A 17817-nucleotide genomic window follows, 5' to 3' on the forward strand; every position below is an offset into this window, starting at 1 on the left:
CTTTGCTTACCCCTCAGCCCCACCAGCAGATGAGCTCAGGCCTGCTCTCTATGGGGCTGGGAGGGGTGGGAAGAACACCCCACCCTAGTTAGTGCAATGGTGTTGGTGCTCCTCATACTGTGCTCCTCCCAACTGGAGCACCGCCCCTGCTCCCCACCCAATCCTGCCCCTTCTGCTCCAACTATCATTACCCTACAAGCCTTCTCCAGCTCCAGTGCATCCTGCATGCACACCATCTTTCCTAAACTTAATCTGGGTGCCTTGGTCTTTCCCTAAAAACTATCTGTTGCCACCCAGAGCCCTTGGCAAGTTGAACTAAGGTTCAGAGCCAGGACTCAAGCCTGGGGCACTTTGAGTTTCTGATTGTCCCTTCTACAAAGACACTCTTCCAGCCCTCCATGTACAGGTCCTCCTGCTCGATCCTCTTCAGATGCAAGGTAGATTTCTCATGGGAGAGGGATGTCTTTTTTCAGACCCAGGTACCATTCTTCTGGTCCCTCTGGTGAGTTTGTAGAACTTATCTTAGGGTCTCCTTAACTCAGAGGAGCCTCTTCTTCTATGACCCAGTCTGGTACAGACACAGGAGAATGAAAACAAGTGAAGACTAGGATTTCACAGGAGGAGTGAGAGGATGTAGGGCCTGGGGGCTATGGTAAGGCTCAAAGGAAAGGATTGATTAAGCTTCCTGTCTCCCAAGAGAGCAAGGGCAAGCAGGGACCCTGTCCTTCTTTCCGTATGGCCAGAGCCCTGACTACAGGACTTCCACAGTGTTGAAGGCACCAGTCTCAACCAGCTCCCCAGGGATAATTTATACTTTCACAATGGCTGCCAAAAAATACCTGGCTGTGCATCTGTTGACCCCCTGACTCAGGTCACAGTGACAGAGGACATTCCTGCTCTGTGGGCTCAGGGCACCATGGACCTTGAGGAATGAAGAGATGCAGGAAGGAGGCCAGTGGACAGGTAATCTAGGGGCCCACTGGTCTAGGCACCAGTCTCATGAAATGGAAGTAGGCTCTTGGCACTTCAGGGCAGACCTGGGGATCAACCATACAATGCTTTCCCCACCTTCCCCCTCTGTCCAGGATGGATCCAGTCTGACTGAGCCCTAATACTGGTAGAATCCAGATGTATCCTTCCATTGCCCAGGGGAGACAGAGCCTCCTCTGCCTCCTTCACTTTCCTTGCCACTTCACCAGGCCTACCTCCCCTTTCTGGGGGCACCTAGTACCCAGGATGAGGGCATGGCCAAAACCTAGGCCAGTGGGGGTGCATAGCAGTCAGTGTAAACAGATCAGTTCTGTCTGCCTAGGGGGAGGGTGGGGGCAGGGAGGGAGTTGTCTTGGGCTTTGTTATGTTCTGAAAAAAAAAAAAAGGCAAAAAATTTGGGTCACAAACCACAAACTGTTTTGCTTTCGGCATAACTGGCATAAACAGGAATTTTCTCTTTGGTTTCTGGCCGGCAGAGGCCTGGGTTGGCTGGGGCTGGGAGCGGGAGAGGCTGCAGGCTGCGCTAATGAGGCCTCAGGCCTCGGCCCAGCAGCCAGAAGGGGGCTGGGCAGGGGCAGGGCTCAGCAGAGCAGGTAGAGAGGCCAGGCTTGGAGGGTACTGTCAGCATGGCACTACCCCTAACCCCAACCTGTCTATGCCTGGGCAAGAGCTCCAGCTGGGAGTTAGGCCTCAGTGACCTGGGAGATCTGAGGACCCTGGGAGTCAGGACACCAAGGCAGGTGGAAACAAGTGTTTAAAGATGAGTCTGATGGCCTGATCCAGAAACTCAGTCCAAGAGTAAGAGGCCAAGGAAGACTAGGACTCATTCTTGAAGAAGATGGGCATGGATAGACCTAGGTCTCCATAGAGGTTGTCCTGGGGTCCCCAGAGGCACCATTTCTCTGGCCCGCTCTGCAGTGAAGGCTACAGAGAAATCCAGACAAATTCTGGGAGAATCTGACAGCAGACATCTTGCACATCTCTGCATCTCTGGGGAACAAGAAAAGGAGCCCAACTACTATCTAAAGATCAGACATTTGAGAATTCAGAAAAGAACTGCCCAGGATAGCAGAAGGCATGCCAAGGCCATCAGGGTGATGACAGATGCCAAAGGGTCTGGGAGAGAGGGCAGCCACCTTACAGGACTGGATGTGGGGACACTGAGTGAGGGAACCCAAGAGATGAAGGAGTTAGTATGATGCAACTGATTTATGGGGACAATGTCATATGCTGAGGAACCCAAAGAATAGCCAGGCTCTGAGTTTCACTCAACAGTCCATGTGAGCCACAGAGGATTCTAAGTGGATAATGGCAAGATCTGTACTTATCACTCTGGTCTTGTGAAGAATATGACTGGGGGCGGTAGTGAGTGTGTCTTGTAGGTTATGGGCCGGGAGATAATGGGTAGAAAGGTCTTTAGGATGTCCTGGGGGAACAAATGGGCTTAGGTGGGACCATTTTGAAGCCTGTTTTCTTTATTCTGAGAGCCTTTGTGGACCACATGCTTGTGAAATGCTCTTGTGTACTGGGTACTCAGGATAGGCCTTATGAAGAATGGCCCAGTCAAGGAAGGGTACTTGGAGCAGATCTCTCAGGGGAAGTGATCCAGATAGGGCATCCCTTGCAGAAGGTCAAACGTCTCCAGATAACAGGCTTGTGTGGCTGGGACAATTGTTAGAGATAGTAGTGGTTGACTTGGTGTGTCAGGGTAGCTTCTGGTCACCACGAGCTGGTTGGCTTATTTAGAAGCATCTGGCATGTTTCAAACAGAAGTGGATGGTGTCTGGTGTTTTATGTACCACCACTTGGGTGCTGCTGCAGGGAGGGAAATGGGGCAGGTAGGGCAATGGAGATGTGGCCTGGCAGGGTCAGACCACTAAATAGGGGCTCTCCTTGAAATTACTTGCTGTGGGACCTTCCATATCCAGACCTGGGCTGTGCTGTAACAGAAGGAGGGCATTCTAGTGTAATCCCTTTCCTAAACAATCACAAACTGGAAACTTTTACAATGGTAACACTTTTCGTTTGAGACCCTGAGCCTAATATCATAGTGTACCAAGGCCATGCTCCTTCCCAAGACTCCAGATGGTGGTACTTCCTATCTCTTCCAGCTTCCAAGGACCCCCAGGCATCTTCTGGCTTGTGACTGCATCACTCCAGTCCCTGCCTCTGTCTTTGTATATAACCTTATTCCTTACGTAACCTTTTCTGTCTCATGTCTTCTGAGGACAACTGTCATTTGAGTCAGGCCTACCCTAAATTCAAAATAATGTCATTGCAAAGTCCTTCTCTAATTTCGAAGAGCCTTCCTTTCTTTAAATAAGATCATACTCATAGGTCCCAGTGTCAAGAGATAAATATGTCTATCTGGAGGACATCATTCAACCCAGTAAAGAGATGTCTATAAGTGTTTGTTGAGTGAATAGCAATGGCTTATATGGCCCATGTGACCTGACCTTGTTCCAGCTCTGACCTCCTCACTTACATTTGTCCCTCCTACTGCTGGAACCCTACCCCATTCCAAGTGATGGTCTAATGCTCTAGGCCCAGGCCTGTGCATTGCATCCTTTACCTGTTCTTCTCTACACTTGCTACAGTCTGAGTGTCTTCTTCTTGGTGAGGCCCATTCAGCACTTCCATTACACTCCCCCAGGCCCTGCTGACGCATCCTGAACATTATAGGTGCCCACCCACATGTGTGGATGGGGTGAATGATAGATCAATGGACAGTGGTTAGGTAATGGATAGATGAGCAGGTAGGCAGGTAAATAGGTGGCTTAATGAGTCAGAGAGTAGATAAATGAACAAGTCATGGTGGGTGGGTGAATAGATGGTTGAGGTGGTGGGTAGATGGATAGGTGGGTGGTGGGTGAATAAATGAATGGGTGTGGATGAATTGGTAGATGGGTAGGTGGGTGAATGGGTGAATAGGTGGATGAATGGGTTGATGAGTGAATTAGAGTAAGGGTGGGTAGATATATGGACAGATAGATGAGAGGCTAGGTGGATGAAAAGGTTGGTAGGTTTATATGGGATGTGTGGATAAGTAGATGTGTGGCTGACTGGTCAGGTAGAGGAGTTGGTGGATGGGTGGGTGCATGAATGAGCAGGTAGATAGATGGGTAGGTGGGTGGCAGATGAATGGGCAGATAGGTACATGGCTTGATGAATGGGTATATAGTGGACATATGGATACTATGGGTGGGTAGGTGGATAGATTGATAGGTAGATGAGTATGCATTAGTGGATGGGGGATAGATGAGTGGTTGAGTGGGTGCATGGGTGGTAAATGGGTAAATGAGCAAGGATAGGTGGGTGTATGTATGGATATGGGGTGGGTAAGGTGATGGATGGGTGGATGAGTAGACAGATGAGTGATGGGAATAAGTGTCCATCAGTTAGTGAAACAGCAGACATATGGGTGGGTGGATGGATAAATGGATCAGTGGATAAGGGGATGGATGGATGGATGGATGGATGGATGGATAAATGTATGAGTAGGTAGATGGGTAGATGTTTGGGTAGATATATGGACATATGTATGGAATAGAAGAGGGGAGAAGAGATGGGTGGATGATTGGTTGGAGGATGAGTAAGCAAAAGGATGGATGGATGAGAGTCATAAAAGTTGGCAGACAGATAGCTAGACAGATAACTGGGTCTGCAGAGGGAAGAACTTTGACAAACAGGATTTGCCAAGCAGGAAAGGGAGAGAAAAGAGAGTCCTGGAACACCCAGGTAGGGGTTAGGGAGTGTTAAGGCAGCCTGGAGAGGATTTCTGAGAGGTGAGGACTAACTCAAAAAGACTGAGCAAAGTGATTTGTTTTACCCAGGATTGGGGTCAGAGGAGGACCTGGAGAAAGCAGGTGCCCACTGCTGTGAGAGTAGAGGTCAACATCAGTGCAGTGAGGAGGGCACCCCAGAGCTCTAGGGGTTCATTAGGGACCAGTGGCTATATCAGTAGGTGCCAAGGACTCCAGGTTTAGGTGATCACGGTTAGAAAGTCAGGAAGGGACCAACTTGGGAAAAGGGGCAAGAGTCTGGAGCCTGAACACCCCAAGGCCAGCTCCATAGGGTCCTAGCCAACTGTTGAGTTGACAGAGGGTGGACAGGCCCACAGTGGGCTTTTAGGAGACGATGGGACTTGTGAGAACACACTGAATAGTCCTCAAAGGAGTGGGAAGCTCTGGGCCTTCCTCCACCCACATAAAAGTCACTGAAGCATCTCAGAAGAAAGACTCACTGGGTGGAAAGGTGGTCTGCCTAGATCCAGGCCTCACTCATCCTAGCCTCAACTCTCAAGCCAGAGGCTGGCCAGTGCCATTTATTTTCATGTTACTGCTATCCAGTCTTCCTCTTCAAAGATAAGCTTGTGTCTTCTAAGCAGTTCCCCATGACCACTGTGTACCCTGAGTTTAAAAGCAGCCCTTGGATTGTAGGCTGCCCTGAAGACCCCCTTTAGCATCCCAGGAGAGACTCTGGAGTGCAAACAAAACTGAAAGCTAGTGTTAACCGGTGTGCTGGCTTGCACCTGTAATTTCAGTACCCGGGTGGCTGAGGCAGAAGGGCTGAGATTGCCATGAGTTCTAGACCAGCAAGGACATACATCCATTTGCAGTTCCAAGCTTGCTTGGGGTGGAGTGTGAAACTGTATCAAAAAACTAGCCAAACACAATAAAAAGAAATGCTAGTGTGTAGCAATAATTGGGGGGAAAGGAGCAGGGTCCCAGGCACAGGGCCTCAGCAGCTGCCCCAGCCTGGACTCCTCCCACATGGGGGAAGGGCACATGCCCATCTGCACTAGGAAAAGTCGGGGTGGGGGTTAAGGACTACTAATAAAGGTGCAGAAAGAAGATATCCAGGCCAGACTTCAAGCATCCAGGGGTCTGCCTCACTTTACTCCCAGGATCAGGGATCCCAAAGACCAACCAGGTGAGTCTAGTGATGACTGGGGACAGGCTCCAGCATAGCCTTTATAGAGGGAACAGTAGGGGTGACCGCATGTGCAGGGAAACCATCCTGTTTTTCACGGAGTCCCCATGTCCATCACCAACCATGATTGCTCACCCATCTTGCTCCCCAACCTCCAAGGCTAAGGGCAATGTTCCCTGGGGTAGGCATTCATTTGAAAACATCATGGGATCCCTTTAGCCCTACAGCATCCCATCTTTGAGGACTTAGGGAAAATGTAGTCCTCCACAGTCTAAGTTCCTTGGAGAGTGGCTTGTTGAGCCCCGCTTCTTTTCATACTTCAAAGCCTTTTCTTTTTCATCTGCTGCCCCCCTATGAGCCCCCAGGCATCAGACACCCTTTCCTCCCTTCCCCTCCCTCCCAGCCTTTCTTCCCTTTGCCCCCTCCCCCATATAAAAGAGCAAAGAACTCGGTAAATAGTATTTTAAATGCTTTATTAGGTTTGCGAGCGTTAACAGGTTAAAAACAAAACCCAAGCTTTGGATTTTGCCAGAAAATGCATGTTAAAGGGACTGAGTTGAGGCAAACACCTGGGGCCACTGCTGGATGACATGGACAGTGGCACAGGTGACATATGGCGTTCGACGCGTGGGAAGTCTTCACATGATGACAAAGGGAGGGACCCAAGAGGGGGATCCCACCGAAGACAGTGGGGAAGAGACAAGATGGAGGGCCACACTAGGCATGGGAAGCCAGGGAGGTGCCTACATCAGGGTGACCTATGATGGGGAGAACTGCAAATCTGGGGACACAGAGGGTAGTCAGGAAATGCCCCTGAAAACACCCATCCAACGAGGCATATTAACACTGGGTGGGTGTCCAGTCAAATGAGCAGGTATTTTAGGGTGCCTCGAGATATTTTGGATACCAAGCCAATTCACATTTTCCAATTATAAGAATTTACTCTTTGACTTTCTGTCCAATGTTCCAAATGGCCCATTCTTTAGGCACTTGCTGAGGGACCCTCTGTGCCATGCTTGGCTGACACCCACCGCCCCCAGGGTGGTGCCAGTCCTGTCACCTGGGCCCAGAAGCCTCAGGCCTCTAGATTGCTAGTTGGACTGTTGGGCAGGGGGACTGCACTGGAAGCAGAAGTGGGGGTGAGGTAAACTTCCAGCCGCCCTGTTCCCCACTGCAGTCCTAGGCACCGTGGAGTGGCTGCTACGGCTCACCAGACCCTCGGGCCCCAGGGCCCAGACGACCCCATGTACACAGTTCTCCTAGCTCTGTCGGCTTTAAGCCTCCTCACTTCCCCAACTCCAGGCCTCACCCCACCTTGCCCCTAGGAGGTCTGTAGAGCTCCAGACCTCCTGTGGGCAAGGTGGGGTGCTGAGGAGTGGGCAAGATGACACTGAGGGACAGGGGTGGACCTCCCCCAAGTGCTCAGAAGGCAGCCACTTGCTCCTGCCTGATGGAACCTCTCTCCACATCTATATCCCCTTCCCCCCCAACTGGCAGTAGCCAGCTGGGGGCCCCGCCCCATCTTTGTGGCTTCCGAGCACCTTCCTAACACCTGAGGGGACACTGCCCCATGCCCCCTCCACTCCTCAGAACTTCTGAGGACCAGCCACTGTCCCCAGAAGTCAGGCCAGGTAGCGGCCTTCTCAATTCCTTTTATTTCTCTGTGGGTGCGTGGCCAGCACCCCACAGAGACTCCACTCCCAACTCAGGCCCAAGCGATAGAGAGAGAGATAAAAAAAAAATCAAATCAAGGTTGATAAATGGCGGAGAGCAGGACATTGGTGGTAGCCGGTGTTGATGGCTCTGGCCGGTGTTGTTGGCTCGGTGCATTCATTACTTGATCACTGCTCCCATTACATAGGGAATGGGTACAATTTGATTATGAGCGCATAAAAAGCTAAGGAGGGATAAAAAAAAAAAAACAAAAAAAAAAAGGGAAAAAACCGGCCCCAGAAACAAAAAGAGGGGAATAGACCAATTGGCATAAAATTTGGGGTCCTGATTCTTCAGTAATTCTGCAAGTTGACCTGTGCCTCCTCCTGATTCTTCCACTAAAACCTCTCTGGGACCACTTCCTACCCGTAGTTCCCCCCACCCAGCCCCCACTGCCCCCCACCCACCCCTCCAACCGCCAGACTTCCCACACTCCCCATCATCAGTGTGAGTCTCCTGGGGAGCCCCTAAAAAGTGGGGGCTCCCCAGGAGACTGACAGAGATGGCCCATAGGTGTGCTTGGGGTAGGGGTTGTCCCCCAGATCTTTCCTCCCAGGAACACACCTAGGGGTCAGGCTACTTGGGCAGCATGTATCACTTGGCAGTGCCATCTCCTTATCTGGCCAAACTTATTCTACACTGGATAAGCACTGGTCCTCATGGGGGCTGGGGAGCACTGGGCTCATGCTGTAGGGGTCCATGTGGACAGGTGCTCAGATGGAAGTGAGCCTGACTAGGACACCTTCCTCACCGAGAAAGACAGAACTAACAGCCTGGTCACACAGGACAAGCAGCAGCAGAAACTAGATGGGTTGGGAGGGGAGCTCAAACCATGAGGACTGCTCAGGGAATTTGGAGTGGGCCTTGGTTTGGGCAATGGGGTTCGAATCGAAGTTTTTCAGCCAATTAATTCAATGTTCTCATCCAATTGTGTGTGTGTATGTGTGTGTGTGTGTGTGTGTGAGAGAGAGAGAGAGAGAGAGAGAGAGAGAGAGAGAGAGAGAGAGAGAGAGAGAGAGGAAACGTGTGAGTATAAACATGTGCTTTTTAGGGCAGGTACAGAAAAAGTGAGATTTTGGGGACTGGGGGCTTGTGCCAATTAAGTTCTATTTCCAGTTCTCATGTTGTGTTCCTCTCTTTGCGTTCCTTCACCCAGCCCCCCTCTTGGTGACATGGGGGACATCTGTGATGGAATGACCAGTGAAGAAAGAGTTTGGGTGGCTACTGTTGTTCACAGCCAGCTTACGCTAAAAGCGCCTGGTGACAAGGAGAAGGCACTGAAGCAATGACATGCCACCTGCAAAATTTAGGGTCCCCTTCCTTTCTTCTTGGGTTCTGAGATCCAAGTCTAAGCCAATTTGACTAAAGATCCAAATGGGAAGAAGATGAAGGGGGGGGGGCGCCGAATCATTTGATTTTGCCAATTGTTTTTAAGCCAATTAAATTTTAGTATGTTTTTAGCCAATTAATTTTTTTAGTTATTTAATTTTTAAATCATTTGTGGAGTTTCTTAAAAGCCAATTTGTTTTAAAGGGACTGTATGTTTTAAAGTTTTTTTTTTAATTTGTATATATAATTTGGGGGGTTGTCAATTGGGTTGTTTAGAGCCAATCAAATTTGTTTTTGAAGAGTTGCTGAAATCCCCTTGCCCGATGGTGTGGGGCAAGGGGAGCAGCCTGATGTGGGGAGGCGGGGCATGGGGGTAGGTAGGGAGAAACCTGGGGCGGGAAGTGGAGCAGAGAGATCTTAGTGTGGGACGTGATGGAACTGTCCCTGCTCAAGAGGAGGGCACAGATTGATGGTACTACATTGCAGAATTACCACATAATTTGGTTCACTGATGGTTGCTGGACATCTCCGAAGAGGCTCCCCCGTGGGCGGGGTCTCTGGGTGGTAACACGATCAGGGGACGGTGACGTTTGGCCTCTCTGAACGCTTCGAGCTCTTTGGCAAGCATGCGACCCCGGCGGGCACGCAGGAGGGCAGGCAGGCCTCTGCGCAGGCGTCCCGCGGACTGTCTCCAGGTGTCATATTGGAAGAACTTGCCCACGGGGTATCTGGGGAAGTCGTCCTGGAGAGGAGGTGCTAGTCAGCAGGTTTCGGGGTATCATGTTAGCCTGATCTCCCATCCAGGTGTCACTCCCACCCCCACTAGAGTCACACCAGCTCATGGCGACTTCCCAGAAATATCTACGTGAATGGGCAGAGGCCAACAGTAAAATGTGGGTGGACTTCGCAGCACCTCAAATCAAGAAGCGGGTGGTCTCTTTGTTTCACCTCACAATTCCTTCGACCCCGCCCCACTACCTACCGGAAGTACGGCCTGAGAGGTAGACACGTCCCTCTCGGACTTGGCGGGGGTGGCACAGTAAGTCTCCAGAAGGGCCAGGTCGCAGCTGCGGAAGCAGCACTCTTCCACGATGCCACGGCTGCGACGGTTGGCACGGCTTGAAGGCCTGCCTGGAAGTTCCACAGGACACACAGCTTCAGTTAGTGTCCACTGGGGATCAGCACCCACTGGGGTGGCCTCCCCAGATTACCCCTCCCCCCAGGGAAGACTGAAGAAGAAAGGAACTACCCCTGCCCTTCCACTAGGCCCTGGCCGTCACCCTGCAGGGATGTGGTAGAAGTGTGAGCCAGACAGGCCAAGATGCCCAGAAAGGAAAAATAAAGGTGCATGCTGCAGGACCAGCCCCTGGCATCTGGTGCCTCCTGACTGGCAACTAACACAGCACAGTCTCTCTGTCCCACAGACTCCATGGAGACCAGAGGCCACACTGGAGTGGTTTGGAAAACAGGGAGGAGGGGGTGAACCCCTCGAGGGGGCCACGGTGGACACAGGTGTGGACTTGGGGCCCACCCCCAACCCCCATTGCTTAACTGTGACAGGAAGGGAAGATAGGGTAGGAGAGAACAAGACGGGAGGGGAGGAGTGAGGCACCCAAAAACCACTCCCTTCTCTTCTCCCGTCTTCCCCCTCTCCCCCACGGTCCGTGGTTGGGCTTGGGGCCCTCCTATCTGTGAAGCCCCTCCGTGCAGGAGTGGCTCCCAAGCAAGGACTGGTCCTGCAGTACCCAGGAACAGGAGTAGTTTCCAGAGGTTTGAGCACTCAGAGCAGTTCACAGGCAGGTAGGCAGAAGTGAAGAGGAGGAGGCTGCGTGTCCAGGACCAGGCGAGGAAGATAGAGTGGCCCATGCCAGCAAGAACAGTCATCCATTCTGGTGCCCCTGCCCCTCCCATGCACGCCCCACCCATGTGTCCCCCATCACTGTCTTCTGTGAGCAGTGAGCCCATGCCCAGCCCCTCCCCCAACTGGGAAATCAAGAAAAGCATGAACATTGAAAGCAGGTAAGCACCCCATGTTATAGATCTGGGAACCTCTGAATTTGGATGGCCAAGGTCCTGCTCTCCCACTGTACCCCCCAGACTACATGTACACTCTCAACCTGGCAAGGACCTGACAACCACATATGGTTTTGCTTTTATTAACTTTAAAAGCTTTTAAAACTATCAGACTTGTGAATATGAGATTATGGCCCTGCCCAGGGGGGAGGGGTAGCTTAAGCCCAAAGCCAGACCCGTGTACTAACTGTCGCCCCATCCAGGGAGGCTTGCTCCCCCCTCCCCCGTCTCTCTGGAGTTACTTACTGAAGTAGAAGCCGCGGTCCGAACAGACAAACTGAAGCGTGTCAACAAGCTCCCCTCCGCACAGAGTCTCTCTGGGGCGGTAAGCAGCGATGCAGCACAAGGCGAAGGCCAAAGAGATGAGAAGCACCAACATCGACTTCCCCACTGGGATCCCCATTGGTACCTGGAGAAAGAAATGCAGGCTATGAGCTAGAGGCCCCAAGCCACACCCCTAATCCTGAGAGGCTGGCTTCTCCCAGCCACCAAAGTCACCTATCATCTCTTAATTAAAAATGTAATTGGAATTTGAAAGACAGCCCGTCTCATCATTTATTTAACCTGAGGGAAAAACAGGAGAACTTGTATTGCTTAAAACCACTTTAAGTATGGAGAAATTCAATGGAGCCCAGGAAGGCACCCCGTGGTGGCTTTGAACTGTTAAGAAACCCTCGAGGACCACCCATCCATGGGCGCAATTGCAGCTTAACCACACCCACAGCAGCAGGGGCCAGTGCTGGACACTGGACCTGGTTTCCATGCTATGACATCATGGGGGTGGGGCCAGCCCAAGGGCACATCACCATTGCCACTCCCACTCTGGCTTCTAAGCACTGGCCAAGATGGCAGATAGCTCCACCCCACCCACCGTGGAGCATGTGCATCCAAAGGGACCAGTCGCCAACCTCCCCAGCCACCAGCTGGCCAACCCTCCCTAAGCAGCAGAGCCAGCCCCACCCATCCGCCCCACCTCCCAGGCCATGGTGAGCAGGTCAAGAATCCAATGGTTAGCGCAATGGGCCTGCCAGCGCTCGTATGAGCCTTGCTCTCCAGGGTCACCCAGTCCTCCAAGTGTAGATTTTCCTGGGCACCTCAGAGCTTGAAAAAGAGCCTAAAGTCCTATACCAGGCCTCAACCCTTACCATCCATGGTCAGGGACCCTAGAGAGTCCCTCTATGGCCCATAGGATCATCTTTCTGATAAGAGCTAAATCTACCCAGGGTACTAGAGGCAGCAGTTTGGGTCCCTGGGAGGCTGAACACCCCATTTTGGAGGGACACACCCCCTCCACAGATTGTGTGGCAACAGGTGGGGACAATGGTTAGCTAGCTTTTTAGTGGTGGGAGGCCACGATAACCCACAGTAAGCCACCCTTGACCCTGCAGCAAGTAAGAGCCCTCCAGGCCGAAGCCCCAGCCTCTGCTCCACAGGCCCAGGGGATTTCTTGCTGCAAAGAAACATGTGAGAGACCAGTGTGGAATAATTTGTTTGCGCTCCCTCTGGTAACTAAAACTCATCTTTGTCCACCTCCTCAACAAGACCCAGACCGACCCTCCCAATGCCCTCTGTGCCACCAACCACTTTTGATCAGCAGGCTATAGCTACAACAGTTAGTCCTGGGGTGGGGTGAGGGAGGCAGGCAGACGGAGCTGACCTCGAAGTCCCTTCCCAAAGCCAGATCACACTGGCTGGTCCAGCCCAGGTGTCCAGGAGAAGCAAGCAGGAGACTGACCAGGAGGTAAGGGATAGGTGAGAGCCCAGGGAAGGCCCGGTTGTTGGGAGTGGGGAGGCAGAGGGGAAAGAAAAGCAGAGGATGGGGCAGGTGAGGAAGCCTAGGGGCTAGTGGGAGCACAGGGCAGAGGCCGAGGGAGGATGAAGGCTTGGGAGAGGTAGCAGGCCCGGCTGCTAGGGCAGAGGCCCCAGGCTACCCGGTGCCCTGACCACCCCACTGGGCAGGCCGGAGCGGGGATGGCAGCAGGGTCCTGGCTCCACAGCCCTGGTTACCTGAAGTTGGATAAGGAGGCCGCTGGGGCTGGAAGAGGATGAAGACAGGAAAAGGCTGGAAGGCTCTCACAGGAGAAGCTAATGTCCAGTTTGCGAACTGGTCAGTGCCTTCGCTTTTTATGTCTGAGTCGGCTCCTCCCAGTCCCGGCTCCACCCTACCCCCACCCCCTCCCTGCTGACCACTCCCCCCGCCCCCTTTGCACCCGCCCCCTCCCTCCTTCCAGCCAGTCCCTTTTCTCCTGCACCCCCAAGAACTAGCCTTGGACCATTCCTTAGCAAAGCACCACCAGTGGGAGGGGGGCCTCATCGTGCGCCCCCAGCCCTTTCTGCACAGACCAATGGGGGCGGGAGGGGGCTCCTTCCCACATCCTCCTATGGAAAGTTCCACCCAGTAAAAGGCAGGGGCAGTTATTTCTCTTTGAACTGTAACTTTCCTGCCCTTCTGAGCCCGAAACCGTACCCTCTCCCCCCAACATTCCAGGTTGATAATGCTGGGGACAGAGTTGGGGTGTGTGGGGGTGGGGAGAAACAGCTAACTGTGGGGTCTAGCCTGACTCTTTTGCCAATTTTTTTTGGGGGGGGGGGGCTCCTGGCCCCGCCCACCCAGTTTTCCTTCCTGTCTCATTGGCACAAAGTCAACATACCAGGGTGGGCTTCAGAGACTCTGTCTCCCCTCCTCATCACCCAGCACCCTGGGAGGGGTACAGGGCCTGCGCATCACGAATCCTATGTTTTAAGCTGCTCATCACCCCCCTTCCCCAACACACAGCAAAGCACCAGGAAGTCTCCTGTGAGTCCAACTTACGCACCCCCTCCCCAACAGTCCCCATACCCCCGCCCCTTCCCCCACTCCTTGGCGCAAGGGGGAACAAGAGTTGCTTAGGGAACGAGCCCCCAGCCCCCCACCCACCACACCAGTCCCTTCATGCCTAAGCCGGGCCCTGCGCACCTCCCACCCCCAGGGCCCCTGAGAGCCCTTACCTGGAAGCCGGCGACGCTGCCGCCCATCTCCCTGCTGCGGGTATGCAAACCGAACAGCGGGCGAAGGCCCTTCTGCCGGGCACTCCTCTGCCAGCGCCGCTCTGGCCGAGTCGCAGAGCCGAATGTGCGACGGGACAGAACGGGGAGATGGCTTTTTTGGTGGGGATGGGGGGCGTCTCTTCTGCTTCTTTAGGGTATCTTAGGGCTGGGGCGGGCCAGATATTGTACTTTCGGGGGGGAAAGGTATCGGGAAATGAGGTCAGCTGTTGTATCAAGGATAGTTGGGGGGCAGAGATAGTAAGAGAGACAGAGTGAACGTGAAAGGGGGGGACCACAGAGAGGGAGAGAGGGAGAGAGGACAGCGAGAGGCGGGTAGGCTCACAGCGGGAGAGGACAGCACGGAGAGAAACAGAAAGCGTATAATTAATCCACTTGGGTAGGCGAAGGCAGAGGGCGGACGTGAGGGGGAGGGAGTCTGAGGCGAGGAGCGGGGAGGGGGCAGGAGGGGAGCTTAGGAAAGGTGGCGAGTAAGCGAGTGCGCGAGGGGGGGCGCACTCTAAGCAGAGGAGAGGATGCAACTTCGAAGGACCGAGGACGGTGTTGAGGGGGGAGGAATGGAGGCGTCACCCCGGCCACGGGCACCCAGCTCGGTTAGGGCCGACGGAGCCCTCAGCCGTCGTAAGCCCGGGCTTCTTGTGGGGGGGTACAGGCGTGGCGGCGCCGCGGCTGCTCGGGACTGCAGCGAAAAGAGAGGAGCGGCCGGGCTGCGCGCCGGGGAGGGCTGGGAGGGGGAGCGCGGGGGATGACAACGCCGGCGACCTGCAAGCCGGACTGCCTGCGGTGGGGACCGCCTCCTCTGGCGAAGCAGGAGTGGGGTGTTGAGGTAGATAGAGGAGGAGGCGGTGGGGAGATCCGCAGGCCCGACGGAGCGCGGCCCCGCCGACGGCGCCCTGCACGGGAGTTAGCAGCAGCGAAGTGGCGGACGGCGTCGACGCGGGGCCGCCAGCCCGGATGGAGGCGCTGGCGGGCCGAGCGCGGGCGGGCGTGGGCCAGGAGGCGGGGGCGGCCGGAAGGGGGGGCCGGGGGCCGGCCTGGCCTCACGCAGCTCCGCCGGAGAGCAGGCGAACTCCGGGCGCCAACGCCCGGTTCTTATAGCCGCGCCACCCCGCGGCTCGGCGCCCGCTCGGGCCCCGCTGGCCTTACGCCCGCGCCAATGGGCGTCCGCAGGGCCCTCGCCCCGCCCCGGGACCGCCCCCGCAACTCGAGCCACGGGGGGAATGCGGGTCGGGGGCCCTGGGCACGGGGGTTGCCTGTGGGGGGGAGTGGGGTGCCCGGTAGCAAAGATGGGGGTGGGCTATGCGCCCCAGCAGGCCCACCAAGTCCTGGGTGTCCATCTCAAAAAATCGAGGCTTCAAGTCATGTTTCCGGGGTGTCCTGTGCTTGTGCAACATGGGCGCGTGGTGCTAACCAACGTGCGTGGCACCCTAGGCCTCAGTGGTAGTGAGGGAACCTGTGCCCAGTTAGAGGGTTACAAGGTAGATGCATCCCGACAGGCAGTTAAGGCATAGGTAGCTGGATCGAGGGTCCTCACAGGGACCTACCTGCCAAGCAGGGGACAGTCCCCTGAATCGGCTCGGCAGAGCGCGCAGCCTCCACCTGTCTGAGCAGTGTGGGCTGCGATGTATCTCGAATAGCAGCTTAAGCGCCCCTAGCCTCGTGCTTTGTGCGGGATCTCCTAGCAGCCTGGGGGGGGGGGCACCAGGTGCACCATGAAGGGAAGGCTGGCTTGGCCACGCCAGATCTGGGCCCCCTGTGGAGCCCAGCACAATGTCTGCACTCTTCCGCAGAAAAAGAAGTAGGGCGGGAAAGGTAGCTCAAACCAGACCTGTAAAGCCAGAGCTCACTGAAAAGCTTCTAAGCGGCGCGCCTTTGGGACCCACCCAGAATGTCCAGATAACAGTTCCCTGTCCTCAGCACTTTAAATTTGCTTAGTTGCAGGTTCGGCCCCAGGGGCCAACAGGATAATTTGGGGCTGTTAAGAAACTATCTCTGGGTGGTTTAGATATAAGAAGCCACTGTGAGTTTTACTAAATCAAAATCACTCCTAAACCCGTGCACCTTGTTTCCCTCTCCCGACCTCCGCACCTCTAGGCCTCTAAGGGGCCACTACTGGCGGAAACCCGTGCACCCAGGGCTAACCTCCCAGCCCGACCATCAATCACCGCGCCCGCGCTCTCTGCTTGCTTCCTAAGCCCTCGACCTGTAGGGTTGGAGGCTCCAAGCCGCCGGAGCGCTCTGCCCTTCCCGCTTCCTGGCCGCCCAGGCGCTTTCCCTATCACCGCGTTGTTTGCAGAGTGCATACAAAGTGGCGCGTGTTTCGGAGCGCCTAGCCCAAAGAAGCCCGGCCGCCGCTGAGGGAGAAGCTAGCAGCCCGCTCCCGCGCTACTCCGCAGCAGCCCTGAGGACAAACTGCGAGGTATCCGGTGCCCAGCAGCGGAAGAGCTGGAGCACGAGGGAGCGCGCCACGGGGAGCTCACCGCAAGGCCGAAGGTCGGGTCCGCTGGCGCAGGAGGATCGGAGAAGGGCGGGAGAGCTGAAGTGGGAGCAGCCGAAGTGGAAGGTGAGTGAGACCCCAAGGGCAGTCCCCAGTGTCCCGGGGCAACGCCCAGTCCGTTGGAAGACCCGGGGACAATGCCCAAATTTGGGGGAAACTGGGGGCAATGCCCAGTCCTTTTCCTGGACACGGGAGCAGCACTGCCCACGTCCTGGCTGCCGCGCAGTGTCCGGTGCGTGTTTGGGGCACACACACTTTTCCAAAACCCGAGCTGCCTCTGGGACACCGTAGAAGTGAAGAGGCCGATACCAGTGTTATGCGCAGGACGGGAAGCTGCCGAAAGTGGCCCCCGGAAACAATGATCAAATTTCGGGGATCCCAAATCAGACCCTTGTCTGATTTGCGGCCCTGGGAATGAGCGGCCCAAAATAGGGGGACTCGAAGGAGACTCCATAAATGGCGAATGACTAAATTTGAGATCCCAGAAAAATTAGAACTCATGTTGGGGAACGAGGGAATTTATTCTATGCAAAAATAGGGGGGCATCCTGATCCAGGCCTAACATGGGGAACCCAACATCTTGGTTAGCAAGCTTGGGAAACCCACAAAATCCTAGACTAATTTGTAGAAGTTAGGTGGTTTGTTGTTGCTGTTGAGTTTAAGAAAATCCCCAACATAAAATTTGGGGGAGCTTAATTTTAATTGCTTAAAAATGAGAGATGAAAAACAACAGATGGATTTTAGGAATTCAGGTCAATTCTTTTTGGGGGTGGGAGTGGAGACTAGGGTTCACCCTGGAGCCAGTGGGCCCTACGGCACCCGGGGAAAATCACCTCTAATTTCTGTGGCTTCAGAGAAGTCCTCGAGAGAATGGGGAAATGCTGTCTAAATGTGGGGGAATTAGTAGTGCAAGCAGTCCATCTGAGAAAGCTAGAAAAATCAATGTCTTGTAATATTTTAATTTCTTAAACAGATTCCTATTGATCTTTTTGTTGAACAAGGGGGAGTTCGTATGTTTTCTTGGACAATGTTTGTTCTTGGAGAAACATACTCCCTGTTTTGGGGATCAATAAAAATTACCCAATAGATGTTGAAATCTAAATTGCAGGGAATAGAATTAGTAGCTAGAAAATTTGTAAGACACAGACCTTTAAAACCTAGGATTTGGGAGATGTGGGACTTTTTGTCAGTGTGCTTTGGGGACCATAAAATATTATACAAATATAGGGAGACTCCGG

At 54.0% G+C, this 17817-nt stretch overlaps 1 protein-coding gene across 3 annotated transcripts; it reads right to left on the reverse strand.

Moving 5' to 3' along the window:
• Positions 1-9132: 9132 nt before the first annotated feature.
• Positions 9133-16629, reverse strand: Igf2 (insulin like growth factor 2). 3 transcript variants are annotated; one of them, XM_028786869.1, is made up of 4 exons: positions 16563-16629; positions 11284-11446; positions 9947-10095; positions 9133-9706 (listed from the first exon to the last, which is right to left on the reverse strand). In XM_028786869.1, the coding sequence occupies exons 2-4, from the start codon at positions 11438-11440 to the stop codon at positions 9470-9472; spliced, it is 543 nt and encodes a 180-aa protein (XP_028642702.1). In that variant the 5' UTR covers positions 11441-11446; positions 16563-16629; the 3' UTR covers positions 9133-9469. The 3 variants fall into 3 exon arrangements, with proteins under 3 accessions (XP_028642702.1, XP_028642700.1, XP_028642701.1); XM_028786867.1 differs by lacking the exon at positions 16563-16629 and adding an exon at positions 14026-14770; XM_028786868.1 differs by lacking the exon at positions 16563-16629 and adding an exon at positions 13045-13153.
• Positions 16630-17817: the final 1188 nt, after the last annotated feature.

The sequence above is a fragment of the Grammomys surdaster genome, unplaced genomic scaffold (assembly GCF_004785775.1).
Source record: "Grammomys surdaster isolate TR1022 unplaced genomic scaffold, NIH_TR_1.0 125603, whole genome shotgun sequence".
Taxonomy (NCBI): domain Eukaryota; kingdom Metazoa; phylum Chordata; class Mammalia; order Rodentia; family Muridae; genus Grammomys; species Grammomys surdaster.

Bases quoted from the DNA above. Each gene is read 5' to 3' on its own strand.
- Igf2 (XM_028786867.1), bottom strand. From the start codon at position 14,052: ATGGGCGGCAGCGTCGCCGGCTTCCAG. The intron at 11,447-14,025 runs GTAAGGGCTCTC...TTCTTTCTCCAG, and splicing joins GCAGCGTCGCCGGCTTCCAG to GTACCAATGGGGATCCCAGT. The intron at 9,707-9,946 runs GTAGGTAGTGGG...CCTCCTCTCCAG, and splicing joins CCTCTCAGGCCGTACTTCCG to GACGACTTCCCCAGATACCC.